This window comes from Epinephelus lanceolatus, chromosome 19 (genome assembly GCF_041903045.1).
Source record: "Epinephelus lanceolatus isolate andai-2023 chromosome 19, ASM4190304v1, whole genome shotgun sequence".
NCBI lineage: Eukaryota > Metazoa > Chordata > Actinopteri > Perciformes > Serranidae > Epinephelus > Epinephelus lanceolatus.
This window is the reverse complement of record NC_135752.1, coordinates 19,101,728-19,127,466: the sequence shown is the minus strand read 5'-3', so window position 1 is coordinate 19,127,466 and position 25,739 is coordinate 19,101,728. Positions and strand designations below refer to the sequence as shown.

The 25,739-nt window shown below is 39.7% G+C and overlaps 1 protein-coding gene across 1 annotated transcript; it reads right to left on the bottom strand.

Moving 5' to 3' along the window:
* Positions 1-87: 87 nt before the first annotated feature.
* Positions 88-21,338, bottom strand: tbx5a (T-box transcription factor 5a). Its single transcript, XM_033646415.2, has 9 exons — positions 20,919-21,338; positions 19,998-20,170; positions 19,116-19,210; positions 17,624-17,743; positions 16,487-16,634; positions 9,014-9,166; positions 5,943-6,034; positions 4,351-4,583; positions 88-2,857 (listed from the first exon to the last, which is right to left on the bottom strand). The coding sequence occupies exons 2-9, from the start codon at positions 20,139-20,141 to the stop codon at positions 2,265-2,267; spliced, it is 1,578 nt and encodes a 525-aa protein (XP_033502306.1). The 5' UTR covers positions 20,142-20,170; positions 20,919-21,338; the 3' UTR covers positions 88-2,264.
* Between the last annotated feature and the right edge of the window lie 4,401 nt (positions 21,339-25,739).

Below are 25,739 nucleotides of genomic sequence, written 5' to 3'. Positions count from 1 at the left end.
CAGCAGCAACAGAAAGTTTGCCTATACAGGTGGGAGTCAGATAAGCACAAACAGACTTTAGCATAAACAGACAAAAGAATGCCGCTTTAATGTTTTAAATTTATTGCATGTATTCTGTTATGTACATGTTTATTTACAAAGTTATCCATGTTTTTCAATCTTATTTTGATACTTTCTGACAGCTGTATAGTATTCTCCTGATTTCTATATAAGTATGATTAGAAAATCCTATAAACAATCATAAGAAGCAGGCTATAAAAAAAGAAAGAAATGGGACCATTTATCTTTGATGCAGGAGCAAGCTGATTTACAGAGTTGAAAAATAAATACTATTGACAAATAGCATTCCATCAACTATACGCATTTTAGAAATTTGCCTTTGTCCACATGTAAAACACACCTCTAACATACACTCATCTGTATGGTGAAACTGACTTGCTTTATTATGTGTGTCAAGGCAATTTTGTTTGCAATTTACATTCTACTGTATGTGGTACATGTTGATTTAGTTTGATTGTCAGAGAAGTGCCATTTTGGGGATTAATACAAAATATTTTAAAGCACAAACATTCACTGAGTACAGCATGAGACTGCATGAAACACACAACTAGAACTTACACAAAGACAGACAATCTCCTTCAAACTTTGCAGGGTTGTTATGTCAGAGAGAGGGCAAAATATTTAGATGCAAAGACCTTTGTCAAACTGTACTATGAAATGAAATGTCACAGCCAGTTGCCCAGTGGAGCATGTGTTATATCATACCATCCAAATAAATACTAAAATTTAGATTCTTCTTCCAATGTAACAAGGTACACACATGCACAACGCAAAGACTGTGGCAAGGTTTTGCAGCAGGACAATGCAGAACAACAAACTATCTTTGAAGGCACAGAGTTTGCTAGAATCCATTACTGTATCCTGTTTTCAGACCAGATTTGTTTATAAATGTTAAAACAATGGCATGGAAAATATATTTTATTATACAAACACATTTAGAGTTGAAATCACATTTGTTGCTTGTGCTGTGTTTTGAATCTTACTTCACCAATGCCGATTCATTAACTGGTAATCATGACATATTTTATTTTTGGTGCCAATGGGAATAGTTCCAATTTAAAATTACACTATTAATTTGTGTAATTAAGCTTTTTTTGGTCCAAAACAATCCCTGTAAGACAGCAATAAGCCCTCTACACTTTGGATTATAACTCACATCAGTTGTTTCTCCACTCCATTAACTCTCACTAGTATGAATAAAGCTGAAAGTTTTTCAGGGTTTGAGTCACGTTTTCATGGCATGCCTGCACTGCACTTTAATTCAGTGCACCTTGCAAACTGAGAGGTAAAAAGTAGCTGATTAAATCTTGGATATGATGGCAAAAACTGGGATGTCACAATGTCATTAGCTACATTGTTGTGCTTCATCTTGTAGAGCTCATCTGTGTTCTGTGACACTACTGCCAGTTTGAACGCTGAGGAAGGGTGTCCACCCGAAATTTTCTGTGCATGAATAAATGAATTAATTGAAGGGCTGCCCTACTTGTGATTTTTACTGTCATGTTTCTCATAATGGCATTAAGATTCAATCCTGGGCGTTCATGTAAATGTACCCAGCAACAGGACAGATTTAAGAGCAAGCAAATTCACCAAAGAGCCACAACAAAAGCTCCCATCTGCTTATTCATTTTTTAACTTATAGCAATTTGACTACAAAGTAGGTGTTAGCTACAAAAACTTAAAAGAAAATGAAACCTCAGGATAATGTGACAGAAGACAAACGTCTTTTTTTCTCTTCAATATAAACTCGGGACATGAATACAAAACAAGCATTTTGTAATTTGACATCCAAAAAACACCACCGCACAAGAAGCCCATCAACATGGGGGCTGCTGGCAAAGCATCTGAAGCATTTTTTGTTCTTCTGTTCAGGGTCTGGATTCCCACTGTATTCACTTTGTCTGCACTGGAGCAGTCTCTGTGTATGTTGTGGTCCAGCTCCTCTTTGTTCATGTTTATGCTGTTTGCTTATAAGTGCAGATGCTGTCACAACAGGTTAAGTGATAAGATGCTTGCTTTCCTACTTCAACACCATCTTAAAAAAATCCACTGCTGTCAGTGAACCAACCCTGATCTTATTAAGATGATCAGCAACACATCCTCTAGAAATATAAATATAAATTCATCTAAACCCTGCCTTATTTTGGTCCTTTTTTGTTTTTCCTTTGAATTTTTTCTCTGTTGAGTGTGGGAAAAAAGCTCTTTTAGCTGTTCTCGTTCCACTCTGGCATGATGCTGACACTATGTACAGTGTGGTACTGGTGTGGCGAAAGTGTACGTGGTATGCCGTGTGTATAGAGGTACTCGTTTCCCTGTAGGCCAGCTGCTGGCGACTGGATCCCAGCCCCAGGACTGCACTGGCGGCCCAGAGTCTGGTGGGTCATGGAGCTCTGGTACATGGCAGCGTGGTGGCCGTCGCCCAACTGCGGAGAGGCGTGGCCCCCGACCCCGCCAAGTCTGGACACCAGAGACCCTGAGGTGAAGTGAGCAGAGAAGTGCTGGTAGGGCAGCCGGTCCATTGGCTGCATGGTGGTGACGGAGCAACTCCCATAGGGTGAAACGCTGGCCCAAGTGTTGCAGCTGATGTCCTCCAAACTAGGAACTGGCTCTGCACCCTGCGAGGCACTGGCATACATACAAGCCTGCCGCTGGCTGGATTCACTGCGGTAGGGCCCACCGGCCAGGCCGAGGCTCTGGGCGTAGCCAACAGGACGATAGTAATGGTCCTCCTCACTGGACGAGCTCTCCAGGTAGGCCTTCTTATAGCTGTGCTCACCTGAGTGACAGTCATCCTCCACTGCAGACAGAATTACAGAGTGTTACTGAAGTGTTATCCCTAAGTCATGTAAACAGTGTGCAGACACCTTATGTCACTAACCTAAAATGAACCATTTTAAAACGATAAATTGTTTTTAAATTCTGTTTAATGTCTCAGTGACACCAAAAAAATAAAAATAAAAATCCACTATTCTGCTAATTTAAAGGTAATCAAGAAAAACAAATATACAAGTGTTAAAATGCACATTTACATGCTTTAAAAATATATTAAAACATTTTGTAACATATTTTTTGCATGGATAATTATAGTCCCTTTTATGCACATAGTTTATATACCTTGTATACCAAATTTGAACTGTGTTTTACTTATATAAAACATTGTTTTGTGTTTGTTACCACATATTTATACTGTGTGATATGGGACGGCACATGAAAATTAGTCAGTTTGGGCAAAAGCATATTCATATTATAATTAATTTGAATTAATGTGTGCTGTTCCTGAAAAAATAAAATACAGAAATACACATTTAGCATAATTTTGTATAAAATCTGTGTGAACGTGGCCACAGTCTACATGAAACGTGTCCATATATATAGGAGGTGATTGTAAATAACACATGTGACCCTTACTAATGTTTACTGTTATATGGGTCATTAGTGAGAAAATTACAATACACACATTTTTCTTTGCATATCACTGAGAGCAGTGTTTCTAAATCAGGGGTTCTTGAGTTTCAGGAGGTCCCCAAAAAAATGGGAAATTGTTAATCTATAATAAACTGTAATAGCAGTGGGCACAATCCTCTCAGTATTTAGAACATGTGCATTTGTACCCCCCAATAAAAAAATAGTTCTTTTATTTTGATGAACTGCCAGAACATGACTTATAGACTCAGACTCATAGATGCAACAACGCCAACGGTAAAGAAGGTGGAGACTGTTTTCAGCCTCAAAAGCAATGATTGTTATCTGGCATAAAATGGAAAGGAGATGAAGAAACTATACACAGCTGAAGCAGGAAGTCCCATGATAATTCCACCATAAACCGATGCACAAAAAGCACAAACTGCTGCTAGAAATGCACCAGAATGCAGGACATGAAATGATGGATGCTCAAAATGTTTGGAGAGGGACCACCAGACATCTTAGTTTAATATGTGACCTCCACAAATGTTAAAAACTAACTCACTATTCTGATTACAGGCTTCACTTCTGTCATGGTTAGCTCATTAACTGCAGTTAACAGCTATAATATTCTGGTCTTAATCATATTTAACAACCCAAATGTTTTCAGATGGAGGTCACTGACGCGAAATCATATTAAATTGAGATCAGTGACCTAATGTGCAACAATTTAAGGGTCTTTGACACGAAAAAGGTTGAGAACCGCTGACTCTGTGTATTTACCCAATTAATTAAAAGGCTCAGCTTGCAAAGGCAGCTCATATTGTAATAGAACCATTGTGTAAACATCAATGGATATGGATAGTGACTGCTGTGTTTGTCTCCTACCTTTCCTCTTGATGCAGTGGTACTCCTGGCCGTGCTCATGTGGCAGCGGGTAGGAGCCCGACTGAGGCAGCATGTCTTGTGAGGTGCTTGTGACCCCGTTCTCACACTGGGAGTACTGGGAGCTCAGGGCGCTCGGGGTGGCCATGCCCTGGACCTCGCCACTGAACGGGCTCTGGCTGGAACCCACCCTCTGGCGCACTGTGCTGCGAGGCACTACAGGATACTCCTTGGTACTATGTGCAGGCACACACACAAACAAATGCAGGTTTTAGTAATTATCTGCAGGTGACCCTCTAGAATATTAGTGTAAAACAGTTTTATTAGGAAACAACATCAACAGTTAATTCCTGTGCAGTCCATACAGACAATCAACAACATTCACAACCACTGAGGACACACAGTGATACACTCTGAGGAAAACCCCAGCGTGCATTTCACTCCTATCAATCCACAGGATCCGTCAATAGATCATTTTGGTACTTTTGCGTCTTTGATTTCAGGGATCCCCTCAGTTGAAACAGTGACCTGGTTTTGCAATAAGCTCTCCCTTCAACATTGTAACCAAGAGCAGACGTGCATAGCTTACTGTACGCGGCAGGATTGGACAACGGCATGTAAGATTGATTGTGTGGTTTGGACTCTAACCATGCTCTATACATTTACAAGTTTTGAAAGGTGAAATGCATTTCACTCAAAACGTCGCATTAAATTGTGGCATGCACCTACTTAAAGTATCTTAATGTGTGTCTGATACAATCAAGCGTGCGATTTTTAAACAGTACTTGAAAGTATGGAAATCCCTCCCTGGATTTCCAGGGATTTTTCTCCACAGCATAAACCATGACATTAATCTGAAACGCCTAATTGCAAAGACCTTTATGCTGTGGCTCAGAATAAAGGTTATGGGTAGGAGGCAGGATTTTAGCACCTTATGGAAAAGCCAGTTTTTCCTTTTTTTCAGATTTGGGATTTTTTACATTTGAATACACACAACGTTTGTATCTGCTGCCCAAAAGGGGGGCGCAAGTGGGCCGTGAGTTTCAAAACCAGATTTTCTCCTTTGAAAATGTGTTTTCCACGCAGCACGGACGCATGCTCCATCCCTCATCTGGACTGAATAATAGCAAGAGAGCAATGTGGTCCTGTATTGCCTTGGCTGCCGGACCAAGCCATACCACCAGTTCAACACACACACATGCAGCAGACACATAAGCAGTTGGAACATCCTGCTGTGTGGAAGGGAGATGTTGCAGTCGTGTTTCAGAGGTTCTGCCAGATCAGCCATAAAAGTCTTCAGCATGAAAACTGGCCGAGGATCAAGAACTACACTTACATCACTGAAAATAACACTCACTGAAAATAACACTCATAACTGGCTTGCATTTGGGTGATTGAAGGATTAAAGTGGGGCTTGTTAAGTGACAGTGTGACCAGGATGTCAGTAATTCCTGCAACATTTATCTGCTCATTTGACATCATTCAGATTGTGTCATTGTTTCCACATATCAAAGCTGGCCATCAATAAAGAAAATCATTATGAATAATATAAAGTGCATTTAAAAAAAGACAGATTTAAAACTTTCTATAGCTACCTTTGCATTCTGGACATCCGGTGCAGCTCCATGTCATCACTCCCACGAAAGCCTTTTGCAAAGGGGTTGTTCTCAATTTTCAGCTGGGTTATCTAAAACAGCAAAAACACTCAATTAGTAACATCTTGTCTAATGAAACCCAGTTGTTGAGCGGTCGTGTCACTTACAAGATCTTCAGCTATGCAGCATTTAAAAAAGTTGTATGGGCCTAATTAAAACCCACACATGCATCAGCATGTTTTGTCCCTCAAAATAGAAGGGATAAATCAAGAAAATGCAACATGTCAGTATCTGCTACACCCTCACAAAACACAAATCTTTCTCAGCTTGAGGCTCATTCGATGACAGTATTACAACATGTTTTCATACAGACAAGCTCTGAAGTTTTTTTGGATGCATCTGACTGCTCACAAGTTACCCAATGGGAATGAAATAATAGATCACCTCTCCAGAAACCTAAGATGCTTTTAGGGACTCTAAGCTAAACAATTCAATAAAAGCATGTCTCAATAATTTACAATGTTACATTTGACAGTCTTTGGCTTAAAATATATTTGGCGCATGCTTGACAAACGTAACTAATGTGATTTATTACATGACTTCATGTTTTGGTAAAAATCTCTTTGTAAATATTAAACAGGAAAAAAAGGCACAGAAAAAGCAAGTTAATCCCAAAGAGGTTAAACACAATCCAGGGATATCCCTCTCATGAGCAGTGGTTTCTGGCAGGTAATTAGTTGGCAGCTCTTGTGTGCTTCCAGCTTTCTGACAAGACTGGAGGTTTGTCTGCACGCTGGCTGACACTCTCACCAAACCTTGTAAAATCTCTTGTGTGACACTTAGCTAGCTTCTTGTTAATACACACAGCCTGGCAGGGCATTTATATATTGTTTCATCTTTTTTCCCCCAAAGTTTAGCATAAAAAACTTCAGAGTCTGCACTCTTTTTACCCCCTTGTGGGCGTTCCAAGAAAACAAAGCAGCTACGCAAACAATTACTCATACCAAAGTGATAGCCTGAGTTCACTTTACTGAGAAAGAAAATAAAATATTTTACAAAACACATGTGAGTTTTCCTGACTTGGGCTCAGAGGATGGAAAGAATCAGAGCAGAGAATACTGTTAAAAATAATTTGGGAGTATACTCAAGACAATCGGGCAAAATTCATTCATTGCTTCAAAGACTGTGCAGATTTACTGTGTCCAAAGTATGCTCATTAAAATAACTGAGGCTTTTATAAATATATTTCCAGATGCTTTTGGATATTTGAACCTAAATTTATTAAATATAACTCAAGTTATGGAGTTCTAATTTTTCTTTTTTTATTCTTGACGAAAAGAAAACTCAGTTTGGGAAAATATTTTAATTACAGCAGTGACAGGAAACACTTGAAACCAGAGACTCTGAGCATTTTCATTAGCTGAGAGACTAACAGGTGAATTGGACACATGCCTGCAGCGCATATTGCTTTGGCAGATGTCAGACTGTTTGATTAGACAGTTGTGGTAAAAAGTGCCTGCAAATCAGAAATGCTTGTTTTTTTCTGCAGGTCTGGAAAGCCCCAATAATTAGCCCCGGGGTTACGATCTCAGCCCCCCAATAACATGCTTGAAAATAATGAATGGTTTCTACAGCATGCCGGTCATTTGCGCTTCCTGTTCCCAGAAGCGCGGAGACTTGGGATTGGCTGCGGGGACATTATGAGCTTTCGCCCCTCTCTCCCATATTCCCCAAACTAAGAACATATAGGGCCTACACGGTTAAATGATGTTAAACAGACGCTGTTTACACATATCTGTATTCCCAAGATTTTTTTCCCTCCTCAGAAATTTCTGCTGAGTAAATATTGAGTTTTTATTTCTGCCTCAAGTCTAACTGAAGTGATAAACAAGTGTGCGGCTGCCTGGCCTCAAGAAATCACACATTCATTTAACTCTAATTTAATGTTATTATAGGCTACCCTTTTCTAAATTGTTGTGTGGAGAAAAAAAACAAGGAAATCTTCCAGATTTTCAGCTTTTAAACACTCACATAAGCAATAACACCGCAGCAATTTTAATTTATTATTCATTAAGGTTATTGCACCGTCAACTGACTGCAACAACAGAACAGAAACCTCACTGGAAAAATTATTATAGAAGGAAACGATTATAAATTTTATTAAGTATATTATATTACAATATAATGTGTTTTATTAATTAAAATAATTTTCAAATCAACATTTCTGTTTTTATGAACTTTAAAAAACTTGTTGCGCATGTCTCCAACACGTAAATGGCTATTTTAAACAAATAAAATAAATATATAAATAGCAATCTAGAGATAATCCAGTAATCTGGTAATCAACTTATCTTAAAATCACCACATCAAATTTTAAATAAATAATTGGCACAAACTTTTTCCAAGTGTTTATAATGTAACACCGCTTTGCTGCATTACGACGCAGCCTATTATTTATTTAGATCCCTAAAACCGGCATAAACGCGTCATCATTAATTAAACTCATAATTATGCGCTGTTTTGTTTTTGTTTTTAGCTTTTATAGGGAAGCCTGCTGAGGTTTATCCGGTTTATCTGCAGCTTGTCTGGCTCTACAAAGCGCTGCAGGCCTGCAACTTGGAAAAAAAGTCTCCTGAGGTCAGACGTCGTCTAGTCGGGTATCTGAAGTTTTCTCTCGTCTGTCAGTGACTCAATGTGATATCAGAGGTTTTCAGCTGACAGTGACAAGGCTTTAGCTTTAACCTCACAGAGAAAGCAGCGCCTTTCAATTCTCTCCAGACCCGTTAAAGCTCCGCAAAACAGGCAAAATTCAACTAAACTCTTGAATGCATGATTTTATTTGGAAAGGAAAATAAAACCTCTGCACAATTCTGCATTTTGGCAATTTTATTTTGCAAAATGGCTCTCTTGTTTGTATTCTTGCTACTTGTTTGCAAAGTTTAAAACACTGTTAAACTTAAATCGCCTCATAAAAATCTTGCCGTGGATTTAAAGTTGCTATTTACTTCGGTACAGACTGCAATAAAAAAAAGCACAAAGCAAAATCCAAAAGCAGCCCATAAAGGACTTACCTTATGGTTCTGATAGGATGTGACCGCAATGAAGGCCGTCTCCGGGAAGACGTGAGTGCAGAAGGCCGTGTTTTTGGAGCCAAAGCCGTTATTTTCATCTGCCTTCACGATGTGGATCCTCGGCTGATACTTGTGCATCGAATTTAATATGATCTAGAAAAAAAAACAGAAAATGGGAGCCTGGTGTGAGATATTAGTCAGGCCTACATGTCATCACAACAAAAAGCCCTTTCTAAAAATAAAACTTGCAGGAGAGACAGAAATAGATACACAGCCTAACATTAGGTTTGTGGAGCAGTTTGCATTGGGAAAAAAAACCCTGAAACTTCCCCTTAAATCTCTCTTTGGTAGCATGCATAACTTTATTTGTAGGTTAGGGTTGTTGTTGGTCATGTGTTCATACAAAACAAATTGCCCATTCAGAACCCAATTAAAAAAAATGTAATGGTGGATGTCTACTCTACATTTACTTATACATCATTAGCAAAATAAATATATAAATACATTCATTGATTAGTATACTCTATACTTTATTATGTGTTATTTTTCTGTCCATTCTAATGGACGGAGGATCTGAACGCAGAAATCACTAATAGTAAAAATGACAATTACTGGTCTTAACAGACCTTTTTTCAACAAAAAAACAGGGATTTATTTATTTTTTTAATAAATGGCTGATTCATATCAAGACAATGCACATATATATTTTTATTGTCTCTGTCATCAATATTCAAAATATCCTCAAATTCTGAAATATATTCACAAAACTATTAAAAATAGTATTAAAAAAACACTTTGGTGGCACTCAGGATTCTCGGATGGATATTTTAAAAAAAATCCTGAGGAAAAGCTATAAATCTTTCATATGATTTTATGACATGAATAACTAATATAACATCTCAAATTTACTTTAAACTCAGTTTAAACACAAGTTATGAACTTAAATAATATAATTAATAGACTGAAACGTGCCTTGTCTCATGGTTGGCCACGCTTGTTAAAAAAGGGGGCGTGGCTCAACTGCAGTCCACTTTAAATGATTTGGAACACTGTGATTGGCTTATAGACATCCCATCAAATAAATCTGTGTGTGAAGTCAGAGAACAGTAATCATAGATCTAAACATTCTAGAAAAGTTTTGGCTATTGGAGTGGATGGGGGATCTGAACAGGATATGCTGAGAATGCTTAACATCACCTCATCTTTATATGGTGCACCAAGTGCAAAATGCAAACTTAAACATGATATGGGTGAGCATATTGAGCAAAGATTAAAGGGGGTCACAGGGGTGCAGGAACACGGGGGACTGAGTATGTCCTTATGTGCTGAAGGGCCACAAAGATACTAGGATGAGCTGTAAATGTAGGGGCCCCAAAACAATGCCTATGTAGAAGTTTGTGATACACTCCTGTAAATTCAGACGTCATAGGAAATAGAGATCAGAAACAGGCTTGGCAGCTACCTGGGTTACTTCATTAATCTCACAGAGGTTCAACAGATTAAATTAAGATGAACTTTTTCAGCCAAAACCTGCATTACTGTACTTTTTTGGGCAAACTGCTCGTTTGACTAAAGGTAAAACTTTTACAGCACTACAAAATGCAATTAAAGTTTTACTGCTTTCATAAATATTTCAAATAAAATTGGCCCACGTTCGCCCTTATTTTGTTTTGATCCCTCTTTCTTCTCATTTAGAGAAGGTCTGATTCCACTCCAGCCAAAACTGAAACAAAACATCACTTGTTACGTAACTCCAAACTCGTTGCAGATACAGTAAAACTCACTATACTACAATTACTCTGCCCCAGTAGTCACACAGAGGAGGTGACTAGTCCCAGTTAGGTGACAGGACGACATGTTGCCCCTCTAACCTGACTAACCTAGTTTATGCCAAGTGATGACTACTACCCGTGGATAGCTTGGCGACATTAAGATGCGGTCCGCGCAGCTGAACTTGAGCCTTGAACTTCTCTTTTGAGGCCCTCTCATCCGCGGGTCTTAAGTCTAATTGATTTGACGGACCAGGGAGTCATAGTCATGGGCCTGGAGGAAATCTGATGGTTTTTATTTTCATCAGATCCAGCTACATTAAAAGATTGCAAAATGGGACTTTACTTTCTTCCCTTCCTCTTTACTCCCTGCACCTTTTTACACCCACACACCCCCACTTCTCCGCTGTCCCACAGGCATTCCTCTTATCTGTTATCTTAAGGTTGTTTTTGTACCTGCCTTTCACTGCCAGCATGAGAAGAGACAAGGGGTCGCCCTGACCTCTTGTACCTGTGGGGGCATCCTAAGCAGACATAAACCTAAGTCCTTTCTCAGGGCCGAGTGAACCATAGAGTCTACATGATACAATAGTCGTCAAATTACCAACTGAACTTGATTTAATTTCATGGTGCAATAGGTTTTTGAAGGGGCAGACATTTTGGTAAAAGTGAGTTTCAACTGTCCACCATGCACCTTGTAGATGCAAGATGATTTAATGGAAGTTACTGACCCCATGCAGACAATATCAGCTGAGTGTATCACTTTGGTTAGATAAGCAGGCTGTTGAAGAGTGGATGACTTGCAGATGGAAACTCGGTGTTTGCAAATTTTACAATCCACCATAAATAAAACTATTTGCAGTAAAGGGGTTTTAGGGCTGCACACTTGGATCTGAGGTACAAGTAGTTTTACCAAAACTCAGGCTGGGAGGAATAAAATCTCTTTGCTGTTTTCTATTGATAGCTCTGTTTTGATTGCTATTTCTAAGCGTAGGATTGTATTGGTTGTTGTGAAGTCAAGTCATTGTGCAAGTGCTATCATGCAACACTAGCATACTGTTTGGATTTGTAAATGAGGCATTAACATTCAGTGAAAGAGCTTTGCAAAAAGATCTCAGCACAGTGCGGAGGAAAAGCAGGTTAAACAAAACATTTTCCAATGCATGCATTCATTAAAGGCTTACTTGAGGTCTGCAGGGAAGTGTCCAAGACTGGACAAACCACAACAACAATCCCATCAGTGCCAACATATCATTCACCACATGACATGGATTTAGAGGCTAAAAATGTCTGCCACTGGAAGTTGCATGGAAACATCTAAATGCACATTTAACCCTGGAAGATAGCATGGTCCACTGACTGTGGGTTCCCAAAGTCCAGTTTGTGTGTCAGAAAGGGGTGGGGGGGGGGGGTGTTGTGGGGGTAGGGGTATAACTGTAGACCACCCACTGGGGCCCCAGCGCACGCCTCGTCTCCCTGGCCCAGCCGCTGCCCTGCCTGGGTCCCTGTATCTCTGCCCCCCTTCCAGCCCCTGGATGATAGTATTTAATGATAGTGAGGGATCACTCTGGGTCTCGAGCCGCTGCCCTTTGCTTTCAAGTCCCACCACATCAGAGAGTTTCCCCGAGCGTCAGGATCAGCGGGCTTTGTACACCATCATCTATTGCTCATCGCACACTGCCATTCAAATATAAACAGTGCGATCCTCACACTCCACCCTCCTGGCCAAAACATGTGTGGGAAGACAGGGAGACGAGTGCAGGAGCAAATTGAGGGGGGGGGGGGGGGGATGAATAACACTGAGAAATATTCCAGGAGTTGAGAGGGAGATCAAAGCAAAAAACTGCAGCTTGGTATGAAACCTGAGACAATAACAAATGATTTTTAGGAATCCAAATACAGGAAAAAAGACCACATAGCACTGTAGTACAGTGGTTAAGACATATTTACACCCCTTAGTGCGGCACTACTTTTGAATATACTTTATTACAATTAAAGGTACTGCATGTGTAGTTTTACTTAAGTAAAAGTACATAAGTATTAACAGCAAAATGCACTCATGTACAGGCATGCAGCCCAAAAATGCATCAAGGCACTCTTACTGTAACTAATAATCATTTATCAATACATTGATAAACCAACATGTTTCCACTAGAGAGTCTTCATCAGGGTCCTCATTTTTTATAACTAACCACAAGTGCCTTAATGCAGTTCAACACTCCCTATTTCTTTGCTCAAGCAGCACTTAAATGTTGTAGGGAAGCTCATTCAAACCACTGAAGCTGCTAAAGTAACTACTAGCTAAGTGTTCAATAAACAGTGGGGCACCCAGAAAGTTTTCATAGGGGTGGGGCCAGCGATTGTATCACTGTGGCCCCCCCTGGCCACCCTTTGGCAGCGCCACTGCCAATAAATGGCGCTTAAGAGTACACTGGACTCTGGAGTACAAGTAGCTTTAAATTGTATTTAATTAGTTGAGTAAATGCACTTTGTTACTTTCCAAACTGCTGTGTTTTATTGTCATGCATGTCTGCAGTGGTACATAAAACTGATTTGACCTTTAGCATTAAGACGCTTAAGGCTGAAATGCTCAGTTAAATAAACTACATGGAGAACTTTACCTTAAGAGTAAGATATGATCAATAAAACACAAAGATATACAGCATCAATGTGCCTATTTGATTAAACATCCTGAAACGTCCAAGAGATACCCGGTGATGCCAAGCCACTATCCTTCACTATCCACTATCCACACACTATCCTTTTCAAAACCATGATATGTCACTTTAAAACTTAACCCTGGCAGCGTCTTTAATTTGTCTTACAAAAACTCTTTGCTATTACAAGTAAGCTACACAACAAGCTGTATGCAAACACACAGGCCCAATGGGGCGTAGCGAACCTTGTTTCCTATCACACTCCTGCACAACAGTCCTGAGCTGGTGAGCTCAGCCGGCTGACGTGTGTCTAATTACCAGACATTTCTAGAAAGAAACGCCTGCTTCGGGCCCATCCTAAATTGGTCCATTCTCCATCAGCAGTATGTTTCGGTCTCACTCTGTCACTGCTAGTAATTATAAATCATCTCCAAGTTATTTCAACCAGCTGGACCAACAAGCCGATGGAATACATTTCTGGCCCGCCACCAGCGTTTCATTTATGAATCCCAGGGTGCTGTCTCCCAGCACGAAAGAGGGTGAGCCAGGAACCACTGCAACCAATCAAAAATGCACTTTAACCCAAAATTTACAACACTGCTCGCATTCCGACTGAGCTCCAGTTTCACTTCACCAGCTGGGCTCTGGCAAGGCAACAACCACTATAGGTGCCATGTGCACAGATAGTGGCGTGTGTGTGTGTAGAGGTACATATGTGGTCTCATTTTAGATTCAAGCTGAGTAGCTGAATAAACAACTGTCAATATGCATTCCAGTGGGAGAGATGATTGCAATAAGTTAATCATCATTATAACATGTTTGAGTGTTGCCTCTTATTTATGGAACACAACCTACCTCCTTCCTGCAGATTGAGCCTTATTCAGCTTCACACTTCACCAACATCATGATTAAGAGTTTCTAACTGAAATTTATTTTGTTTTTCCCCACCTAATTTAACCTATGTCCTTAGAAAACACAACAGCTATTGATGTGCCTCATAATTGCATTTCCCTTTATAACTGAGCCTATTAGTGCACAAACTAATTGTTTGACTTTTCCGTTTCTACAACAAGACATCTAATTTGGCCTCAGTGTGCCCATCAACTTTGAATTTTATGAAAACCTGACGCCAACAGGCCCATTTGTTGATGAAGTAAGTGATGTTTGTGTTTTGGGTAAGACAGGAATCACAAAAGCCCGGGGCCAGATAGTGAGTGTAGAATAATGAGGAGTTAAAGTTAGGAAATGGGTACCATACAGTCCCAAACTGGCGAGGGAGGCGGTGGGTGGGGGTGCAATTGCCTCTTTCCTTTTCCCTACAAAAACTGCTCCCCTCTACTTATGTGAGCAGACTTCCAGGAGGTCTGCAACTTTAATGCATCTAGGGGGTGCTATAATAAACCTGGCCAAGTAAAAGTACCAAATGAGGACGCTGGAACCAAAATATGTTGTTCTACTTTACAGTCAACAATGGCAGAGTCGGAATTCAAATGCTTCTGTGCTAAGAAATCAGAACTTGAGGTTTTCTGTGAACATCAGAGAGACTCTCATCAGGACATGTACTCTGTTTTCATTGTGAGAAGAACATTACATACTGTACTTTAAATGCAGGCCTAAATTCAGTCTGTCAAAATTATTTAGTGACGCATGCAAAAAAATAGATGCGGGGTTAAGTCATCCCCCTGCTTCTTCTTTTTAAAAAGTTCATCAGGTATTATTTGAATTTAAACATTTGTTTTAATTTTTCTTGCAGCTTATCCACTATCCTTTTCTTTTAACTTAACCTACATGTGTTTGATTTTGTTTTTATTGAAGAATTAAGCACAAGAATACATGGTGTATTTATAAAATTCATCAAGACAGTCAACAAAATATTTTTTCTGAGATTATAAAAAAAGAAATACTTTTTGCATAATTGTAAATAGAAAAATATATATATATATTTTTTTTTCCAGATTTTGGAAGTCAATCTAAAACTTAAAATCTATCATGTGCATTACTTTAAAAAAAAACAACAACAACAAAACAACTTTGCAACAGCTATTAATGTAGGCCTAGTTTTCAGGAAAATCCACAAGCCTAATAAACTGTAATCATCTGTGTTTAAATACTCTCAGCAAAAGTCTACATTCCTTCTTTAGCCATGTTGCAAAGACAGAATTATTTCATGATATGAGATGTTTAAAAAATATTTGAAAAGGCTAAATATATTAAAACTACAGAGCAGGACAAAAAGAAAACTTCATAAAGTGAGTTTATGGAGCTTGATGCTGAAGAAGTGGAGGAGTGACTGAAATTCTGGTGTGTTAAAATTTTAAGGTAAATATAATAAGCTAAAATTCAGCCTTAATGGTTAATGGTTAATGTAATTTTATTTTTATTTTGGCAAGAGAGTAGGATATTGTATCCTCTCCAGTTTTTTTTTTGTTTGTTTTTTTCCTTCAAATCATGACTTCTAAACTCTGAGGCGCAACAGTTGTGTGGGCGTAATTGGTAATTCAAATATATGGGGAAACACACCTACACATTTTTTATATTGCTTTTATGGTAATCATAATAATAATGATGATAATAATAATGATGATAATAATAATAATAATAATAATAATAATAATAATAATAATAATAATAATAATAATAATAAATATTATTAGGAAACAGTCTTGCAGTGCGCACAATGTAACATTTTGTCGTTTTTCAGATTCATCTCTGTGAGTCTTGACGCCACTGTATTTCCTCCAGTTTATCTGAGTGATTTCCACACAAATGCATAATTAAGTTTTGAACTCAAACGACACAAACAACCATCACTCAAAGTTCAGCTGCGGGCACCAGCACTTGCACTTGTGTTATAAAAGTGATAAACATAAAAAGAAAGGGACGTCTTGAGCTAAAACCGCTTTTCACTGGCAATCCTCCCTGCCGAAGTGCCACTGAGCAACACACCAAGCGAGAAATACACCTCCCAGACTTCGACCAACGCAGCACCATGGTTGTAAAAGCATTCACAGACATGTGGTTAAATAGTATAGGGCCTAGGCACCTACGTGTCCGAACGGGTCCAGGTGGTTGTTGGTCAGTTTCAGCTTCTGGAAGGAGACGAGCTGCCTCATCCAGTGCGCACCGGTGGCGGGGGAGTCCGGGTGAACGTAGAGCCTGCCGGGCATGGCGGGCTCTGCCTTCCCGGTCACAGACCTGAATTACAGCAACACAATCACACTGTTACACCTTGGACTGACACCCATATGCTATCAACTATATGCAGGCGCTGAAGTAGGAGGACGTGGTGTAAAAATGTTAATTGGCCCATCATGTGAAGGCTATTATTTCATTATCAAAATTTAGAAATTATTCAGAGGATAATTACATGCAGCGCGCTTACAGGAAAAACTAAAATAAGAAACTAAAAGGACCAATTAGTGGGACACGGTTGCTAAACTTTAAGGCTGGTGAAAACTGAATCTAATCCAAGACTTTTACGCACTGGTTTTTAAGCCTCAGGATGTTTACCTCCTGCTCAAAACTTTAAGGCTTCTTCAAGTCGAATAGATCAAATCATAATTATATATACTAATTTAAGGAGGCTGGTTTTGGGTGGTCAGAGGTCAGATTAGAGCTGGTAGACATTGTTCTCCAACATCATTAGATCAAGAGGAGAATTAGTTCCAGGACATGCTTTGGACAGGTCATTATCGGCAGTATTGGCATGTGATTATCCTCTATAAGTATCCGCTCATTTAAAGGCGCTGACCCAAAACGAGGCATTCCTGACCAAGGTTAGAGAGATCGACATGACACTAAACAAATAACCATCATGTTTATGCCCCACCGTGAAAGACAGCCTTGTTGCAGTGCACATATAGGCTGGTATAGCTATAGGAAAAGTCATCAACATTCATCCAACAGCTCCGGCAGAAACATTTCTCCCTGCTGACAACATTTCTTGGCAAGCATTAGAAAACACACAGTTCATACATCTCTAGGAATTAATATGTTCACTTCCGATTCTCATCCATCAGGACAACAATATAAAATTTCCTGTTTGAATAAACTCCAGGGAGCGGGGCTGCGAGCAAACAACAGCCTCCATTGTTGTGAAATGTGCGCGTAAAGTGAAATAAAAGTTTGTCACTGCAGGATAAAACATTGAAAAATTACTTTTTGTGTGCTGTATTTTTACATACCATTTATTATCGGCGAATTTGTATCGATGGTCGTCCGCAGGAACAACATCCATCAGGAGAATATATTTAGTTTTGGGATTTAATCCCGTGACCTTCACTTTGAAGCTGGGGAACATTCGCCTGTGGAGGACAAAACACGCTTTATGGCGCGATATGGTTTTTCTGTCAAACAGTGGGGAAAAAAAGAAGGCAAAAATAGACTGTGGTGTGTTTGCATGCTTTTCTGCTCTGTAGAGGAAAAAATCACATCCAACTTTAGACACTTTGAAACGATCAGCGGGTGCAGTGGATTACAAAACTGTGAACGAAAACAAATTAATTTACAAGATAAAAGTTGTGACTGTCGTTTTTTTATTGTTGCAATTAGCAAACTAATTATAATGCATACATACACATGCATACACATCTCATAGATATGACTTAATTTGGTTTGCAGAGGTAAACAGTATTTTTAAAAGCAGGGCGTTGGATCTGAGGGGGCCTGCGTGTCATAAAAACGCAGTTCACTTGGGCTTTTTTCAGGATTCGTTTTGAAAATCATTTGAATATTTGGTAGCTGTCATAGTTTTAGAAAAAAACACATAATGTGAATAAGTCTGAGGAGTCTCACGAGTCAATGGGAATGGCTGAGGACGAAGGGGAGCTGCTGTGTAACATCATTTCACGCCAAAACCTGGAGAGAAATGACTGACGGGAATATAATGGAGACTTTATGCAGCTGTGTGAAAACAAACTGCCTTCAGTCCGCACTGGAGAGCACAGTGAAATGTAGCCGTGTTGTTAGACTATAAAATATTCATCATTTATAACAGCCTCATGTGAGTCAGCCCAGCGGCCACTTTGACACGAGCAAGACACCAGCGGTCATCATCATGCATGCAAGTTCACACTCAGCTGACGAGGGTTATTTTGACTGGAAGCAGTCTGAGGGCGACTGCGAAAGTGACAGCGAGACACATGTGCAGTGCAGTCGCTGCCTAACATGTTGCTGCACAAGTGTAAGAAGTGTCTGTGTATCACACACACAGATGGTACAAAGGAAGCGTTGTAAAAGGCAGACATGCGCGCCTACAATACGATTATTTCACTGAATATTAAAGGAATGTTGAGACTCTCTCTGTAGCACACCGCAGGACAGTTTTGTTCTTTCGCTCTCTCAGGCTGATTGGTCGATGGTATTGCATTTCCCCGACAGGGCCACCCAGACTAAAATGTAGGCTATATGCACTGGTGGTGTTTCAGCGCGCTAAAGCGTCCACCAGATGCTCTGTGTTTTCTCTGTGGTTCATCGCGGTGTATATTTCCAAATCCCAGGAAATTCCAGCCAGGCCTGTAGTGTATTTTAATGCTAGGCCTAGATACAATTCATACAAAATAAATGCGTTCGGAGTCATTGCAGCAAACAGACACACAGTCAATAATCCCCTTGTTCTGATAATCGGCCTCCTCCTCTCACAAAAATAAAACATAATTTTTATATTTGTCCTCTTACCTTCCGGCTTTCGTGATGATCATCTCCGTCCCCACCTCGTGGAACTTCATCCAGAGTTCCCTCTCGTGCAGGTAGACTTTTATTCCCTCCATTCCCTTCAAAATAAAGCATCTTAATGCCCACAGTGCGCACAGCATCGTTGTAATAAGCCTGCTTAGGTTTTACGCTGAGGTGTCCAACATGGCTTGGAGGCCTTCTGAGGTGTCAAAACATGTTTTCAGCTGCCAAAAATTTCATTTTAAGTGCCAGTGCTTTGAATTAAAATATTAATTATAAATGTCAAGACACATGCAAAAAAGTTATTGTACATTTACGCAACAATTAATAATATAAGGCACGTAGTGACTCTTGCTTATATAGTAATTTAAGATGTTGCGTCATCCTGCTGGGCCTTTAGCATTTACATTTAAACTACGAACAATATATAGTATAATAAGGCCAGATATAGTGTCTGATTAATATATTCTCCTACATAACACACGGTCTCATATTCAGTCATAAAATCTAGTTTCCAAATGAGCGAAAACTACTTTGAAACTTCCTATTTTACTTCTCAAATTTTCTAAACTTTCTTTGAACAACACACTGTGACACAGAAGTCTTCATAAACATTTGACAGACTAAATAAAGGCTCCAAAAAGTTCACTGTACATGAGTTAGAGGGAGGTAAATTAGCAGAATTACTCAAACCCATTGGCTGCCATTTTCCGTAATATTTTATACACTCATATTTTAACACCAAAACGACATTATAGTACTATATTTACAAACGTTTACACACACACATATAGGCCTATATTTTTGGCTGTGAGCCCACTAAACAGCCTCGGCTCGCAGCCTGCAGCAGTGACACTGAGGCCTACACACTGACTTGATACTGACCTGCTGAATGTAAGTCGTCTGTGACGATGGGGATTTGCTTGAGGTCCCGTTCTGTTTCTCTGATTTATTATCGGCCTGTAATTCCCTTGAATCCGAGCCACCGGGAGAGTTTTGAAGGGCAAAAGTCTCCTCTTGGTCCGCCATGACCGGAGCTCCGAAAACTACTGTCCCAGCTGAAAGACCCAAACAGAGATGTCAGTGTGTGGGCCTGGACCGCCTTATGAACAGTGTTAGAGTGATTTAAATACGTATAATTATTAACAGAGGCACGGATGAGCTTTAGTTTGTCCTATATGTGACCAGAAAGTTATTCATTTTCGGAAGTGCTGTGTGGTGCAGGCTAATAACTACAGCTCAGGGATGTCAGCCTTAAAAATCAAATTAGACTTAAAAAAAGAAAGTATAAGATATTAACATATCAGCTTGATTTAAAACGGAATGTTTTTAGAGTAAGAGCCAAATAATTGAACCTAATTTAAGTTGCTTAAGTAAGCTGAGCGTTTGGCAGCTCACGTCAAGATGCTTCTCATGAATATTGTCTATTTTACGCATTCAACAGAGATATTATTTGAATAATATAATTACACAGTCTAATATTCCTGACATTAAAAGTGATGGCTGACTCATTTAGGGAGAATTCAGCTGCACACTGAAGCAGCCCCAAGACCCCCTCTCTTTTAGGATGTCCTATTCATGTTCCCCAAACAAAAGACATGAGCGTTATTGTTGTATCGAGACGTGCTGGGGTCCAAAACACAACGAAGCCTCCTGTAAAGCAGTCCTCCAAAAAACACTCATAAATGGTGCCACTTCTGCAGAGAGAGCGTGAGCAGCTACTCCTGCACCGTAGAGTAGCCCACACTACGATGAATAGCAACAACAATGAACAAACGTAGCCGGATCAGAGCGGGATCATCTTACCTAAACACAAAAACACGTCGTGGGCTAGAGTTGGACACGGCGGGGGCGCAACAGAGAAACACCGTCTTTAAAATGCTCAGTCCCAAGTCAGATAATCCAGGCGTTTTACTCGATGAAGCCGCGCGGATTCTCCATGAATCCCTTTTCCCTTCTCTCACAGTTAGTCCAGATTCCCTACAAGCGGACCCGCGAACGTGGAGGATCCTGGGTGACAGCCACAAAGCGCTGCTCGGTGACTAATTGTGCATTTTACAGCCGAAGATCGTTTTGTGAGCCCGAGCCCGGTGATAGCACCTAGCAGTACGCTGTAGCCGAGTCCCAAAGGAGCAGGTCCGTCACCTCCTTCTCCCCTCCTCTCTCTTCCAGTCTCTGCCTTGTCAATAAGTCTCCCCCCTCTCTCTCTCTCTTGCGCGCTCCGTCTCCAACCCTCCACTGCGCATCAATGACCAACCGTGCGAAGCGGAAGCGGAGTCCGCGACGTAGATGAGGCGGGGTGGGGGCGATGGGGGAGCAGTCTGCGCAGAAATAGCATTGGTTTATACACCAAATAATAATTCCTTCCAGGCACCCGCCCCAGTTTATCTCCTAAACCTCTCCATAATCCCAGTCTGGTAGAGGGAATCCATTCGATATTTGCTCCTGCATGCGCCATTACGCGCAACCTCCTCTTCCTCAAAGTCACAGCCTCCAGAAAGAGATTACATTTATTAGCATTAATCTAAATTTAACAGAGGGCATCATCAGGTTTTGTAGGTCAACATGTCTGTGCATATGGCCGAAGGAATGATTAAAATTAACTGATTAATCGACCAGAATTTTGCCTGGTTCTATTAGCGTCTGGGCAATTAACAAAACCAATTAGCCGTTTAAAGCAGTTTAACTCTAAATGTTATGAATGAACTTTGTACTATCCCATCATATCCTCGCGCAAAACACAACAGCTTCCACAGCTGAGAGTAGGAGGATAAATCGGAACTGGATATATTTGTCTCGACAGAAAAAAAAAACACAAGCATGGGTCAGTCGGTGGAGGCTATGTTTAGGCCTGTGGCTTCACACAGGTTTAGCAACACACCGCGGACCGTTTCACAGGACACTGGGATGCAGATTTTGACGTGTAAAGATTACAACACATCGTATATGGAGATGAAACTAAGTGGGCATGTTTGCATCGACGACGCCTGGTTGGACACGCCAGCAGGCGCATATAGATGACCTTATAGAGACACTGCAATCAGATCCCACTCTTCAATTTTGCATACGTTGAAAAAGTAAAATAAGAAATCAGCCTCAGTCCTTTGATATTTTACAATCCAAAATTCATTTTCATTAGCGTTATTCCTTGAATTATATTTCAGTGCATGGAGCTGAACTCTGGCCTGCCTTGCTCCACCTGAAGTTAGCAAATAATCAAAAACAACAGACGGAACGCAGCCCATACGCAGAACATTTAATTCTAGAGAAAGACAGGACAACATACGACTTGCTGAAGTTGACATTTTTTGCAGTGTGCGCGTAAAATGTCTCATTTGCATTTTAGGCTGTTATCTCATTACGCACGCGCCCACAGAGTCAATTTCCCATTTCTTCCGTGTGATACAGGGAGACAGCATGAGGTGGATGTTTGTCCATTAGCAAGCTGTCAATACAAACACTCCTTAGATATGACGGGTGGGACTGAAACGCGGAGAAGGCTAATGATCGATCAGTAGCAGGCGTGAATCTGGTGTTGAAAGCAGAGGGTGAAATTAACATATTTTTGTTTTTGTTGTTGAAATTATATTGAAAACAAATAGACTAAATTAATTACTGACTATCTTTGAGAATGCAACTTCTAAATGGCTTTTGTCCAACAACATTCCCCTGGAAAAGGTACCAGAACTACATTTAACACACAGCCTACACACACACACAAACGACAAAGTTTCTCAAATTTTAATATCTCTTTCCCTTCTATCAAAAACATACATATTTACCGAAGAGGCTGAAAAAACGAAACAGAGGCTCTGAAATCAGTCTCACGTAAAAATTTTCCAATATTTAAAATACTTAACTAAGTTTTTAAGGTACAGAGAAACTTTCTTTTCCTTCTTTCTCACACACACACACTCACGCAGCTGCACACAGATCTCTGAGGGACTTCCGAACAGCATGCTTCTCCATTACTGTACCAACACAAATAACGTAGGCTTTGCAAGACTTGGACCAGGCTACAGAGCAGTCCTCCATCGCACTAATGTTGTTTTCTGAGAAAATATAACTAGAATATAGGTTTAAAAATTGGCCCGCGATCCCTCAATACTTATGACTATCGGTTGTGGCCATACTTTGTTTTAGTGCATGATAATAGCCAAGGTAAACTTGGTAAAAAAAAAAACAAAAGACAAATATAGATATAGGAAAGGAAAATGGCATTATACGAAACAGAAAAATGGAGGAGGGATTACAAAACTCGTTACAACAACAAATACAGTTTGTGTCAATAGAAATTAAATGAGATATTAGGCTCATGTGTCACGGGCCTGGAAACTAAAGTCACTATAATGTAAGGTCAACATAATAAAGTTGAAAACGTCTAAAAAGTCTATAAAACATCGGCGGTTAAGATGAATCCAAATTCCAATAGTAAGATTTTGTATTAATCTACATAGCCCAGCTGCAGATGGGTATGCGCATGTAATCCTATATTTTTTCATGGTTCCGTTTTAGCCATATAGGGACTAATTGGCATGATAATTTATGCAGGTGAGATATTGTATTCATCTACATAAAAGTGGTAGGTTAAAGTACACCAAGTAAAAACGCAAAGTGCCAAATACTTAAAAAAAAGAAAGAATAAAGAAAGAAAAATGCTCATTGGCTTTCAAACTGTGAACACACTCCAGCAGTGCAACTCATCATTTAAGAGGAAAAGACCACGTGGTGGAGGCTGATTGAAGGCCTAATGAGCGAGTAAAAGGGGTTAAAAAAAAACTACGGCTCAACAACCCCAAAATGCAACGTTTTGATCATTTTAAAGAGTCAAAGGCAATACTCACAGACAGATGACGTGGATGTGGAGGTGCAGCGTGAAAAGCTTCACACTATAATCAACTTGCAGCCTCCAAAGAGACGCGTTAATGGTGCGTCATGCAAATCAAATCTGGGCGGAAAAAAGCTGGAAAAAAATGGCATTGAAGCAAAGTAAAAAGTAAATACATGTAACTTTGGAAACAAAACCTAACGAGGGGACACATTTAACGAGGTATGAAAGTGACATCAAATAGACACGCAGGTCGATTTAGAAAAACGCATTCGTTAAAAAACAAACGAACAAACAAACAAAAACAGCCTAAGTACGATAACCAAGATTTTATTGTGTGAATGATTCGACAACTATTGCACTAAAATATTTATGAGTGTATTGGCAAACTAGGTGTCATCTAGCGAGAAAAACTAAAGAAGAACGAACAAGAACAATGCATGTTGAATTATACAAGTGGTGTAAAAATAAATGGGCCTGGACGGGTTAAAGTTCAGGAGTTCTGCCACAGTAATGGATGGCTGATCATGAAAACTTTCTTACACAAAAGAAAAGCACATTCAACATGATACCAATTAATTAAAACAAGCGAAACTAAATGGTAAATAAAATCCACTAGTAAAAAACGTATGATTCTAAAATATAATTCTTTTAAAAACACATTTAAAAACCTTCGATTATGCGTCCATCTGTGTCTGCAGCTACACATTTCAGTAAATTTAAAAAACAAACAGCAATTTCACGGTATTTGCATATTATAGACACATCACCTTTAACTACATTTGGTAAATGCCTCATTAGGAAATCACATGATACGTGTGAATTTGAGACTTTAAATGCCTAAACAAATGAGCTCTAATGCTACCTAATACAATACGTGCAATTAAAGTCACACTGAAGTAAAATGAAGTGAAAAAAGGGAAGAAACAAGTTGCTCCACAAAGCTGTGAGGTCCATGCGTCACACGGAAAACAGAATTATAGCGACACACTGCATCTATAAAATCATACATCAAAACATTAGATCCTCATTTTCCCCAAAAAAGCCCCTCACTAACTCTAAGGATTAAAAAAAATCACAGTGACTGAGCATCAAAGGTAAAGTTACAGATATATAAATGCATTTAATTTAATGCATTACATTTAATGCAAATGCTTTTATTAAATGAAAGGAACTGTAATCATGTTGGAAAGCAAACTGATGCATCTGATGACAACGCAGCACAGAGGAGACCTGCATCTGTGGATAACTTTCTCTGCATTAACAAACTGAATCAAATCCTTTCTATGGTAGAACATAGCGAGCCTCTCAAAGAACCTGTTTATGTAGACTGTAAAGCACATAAAACCTGTCCTCACTTCTAAAAAAAATAACTCTCATGTTGCGTGACCATGCTGGCTAATTAGTATTTACTCTGAAACATAAAATCTAAATGTAGCCTGGAAGACATACAATGCATGGACCACAGAAGTCAGTGAGCAACAGTATGCTGACCGGTGGCATCTAAACAGTCTCACCACTGCTCTTGCTGTAGACTGTAAATCTGCAGCATTAAAAATCAAAGCACTGGATGCAAACAGTGACTAAAGCGCATTAAAGTCACATCTTAAGAGCACACTGTGTGGCACGAAAAGTTCCTCCTGGGCTACAAATCCCATTCATCCAGGTGCAAATGTCAAGGTTGAAGCTTCAGGTAAAAGTAAAGCTGATTGCAGGATTACAAGAAAACAAACATGAGCAGTTTTCTTGTGAATTTTATGCTGGGAAAGTTGTGTGCAAGTGCAACACACCCACACATG

What these genes read in the sequence shown, in the direction of transcription:
- tbx5a (XM_033646415.2), bottom strand. Translation starts at nt 20,141, where the DNA reads ATGGCGGACCAAGAGGAGACTTTTGCCCTTCAAAACTCTCCCGGTGGC. An exon ending in AAATTCGCCGATAATAAATG is followed by an intron (nt 16,635 to 17,623) that starts GTATGTAAAAAT and finishes GCTGTAATTCAG; the next exon opens with GTCTGTGACCGGGAAGGCAG. An exon ending in CGGATGTCCAGAATGCAAAG is followed by an intron (nt 4,584 to 5,942) that starts GTAGCTATAGAA and finishes GCCTGCACATAG; the next exon opens with TACCAAGGAGTATCCTGTAG.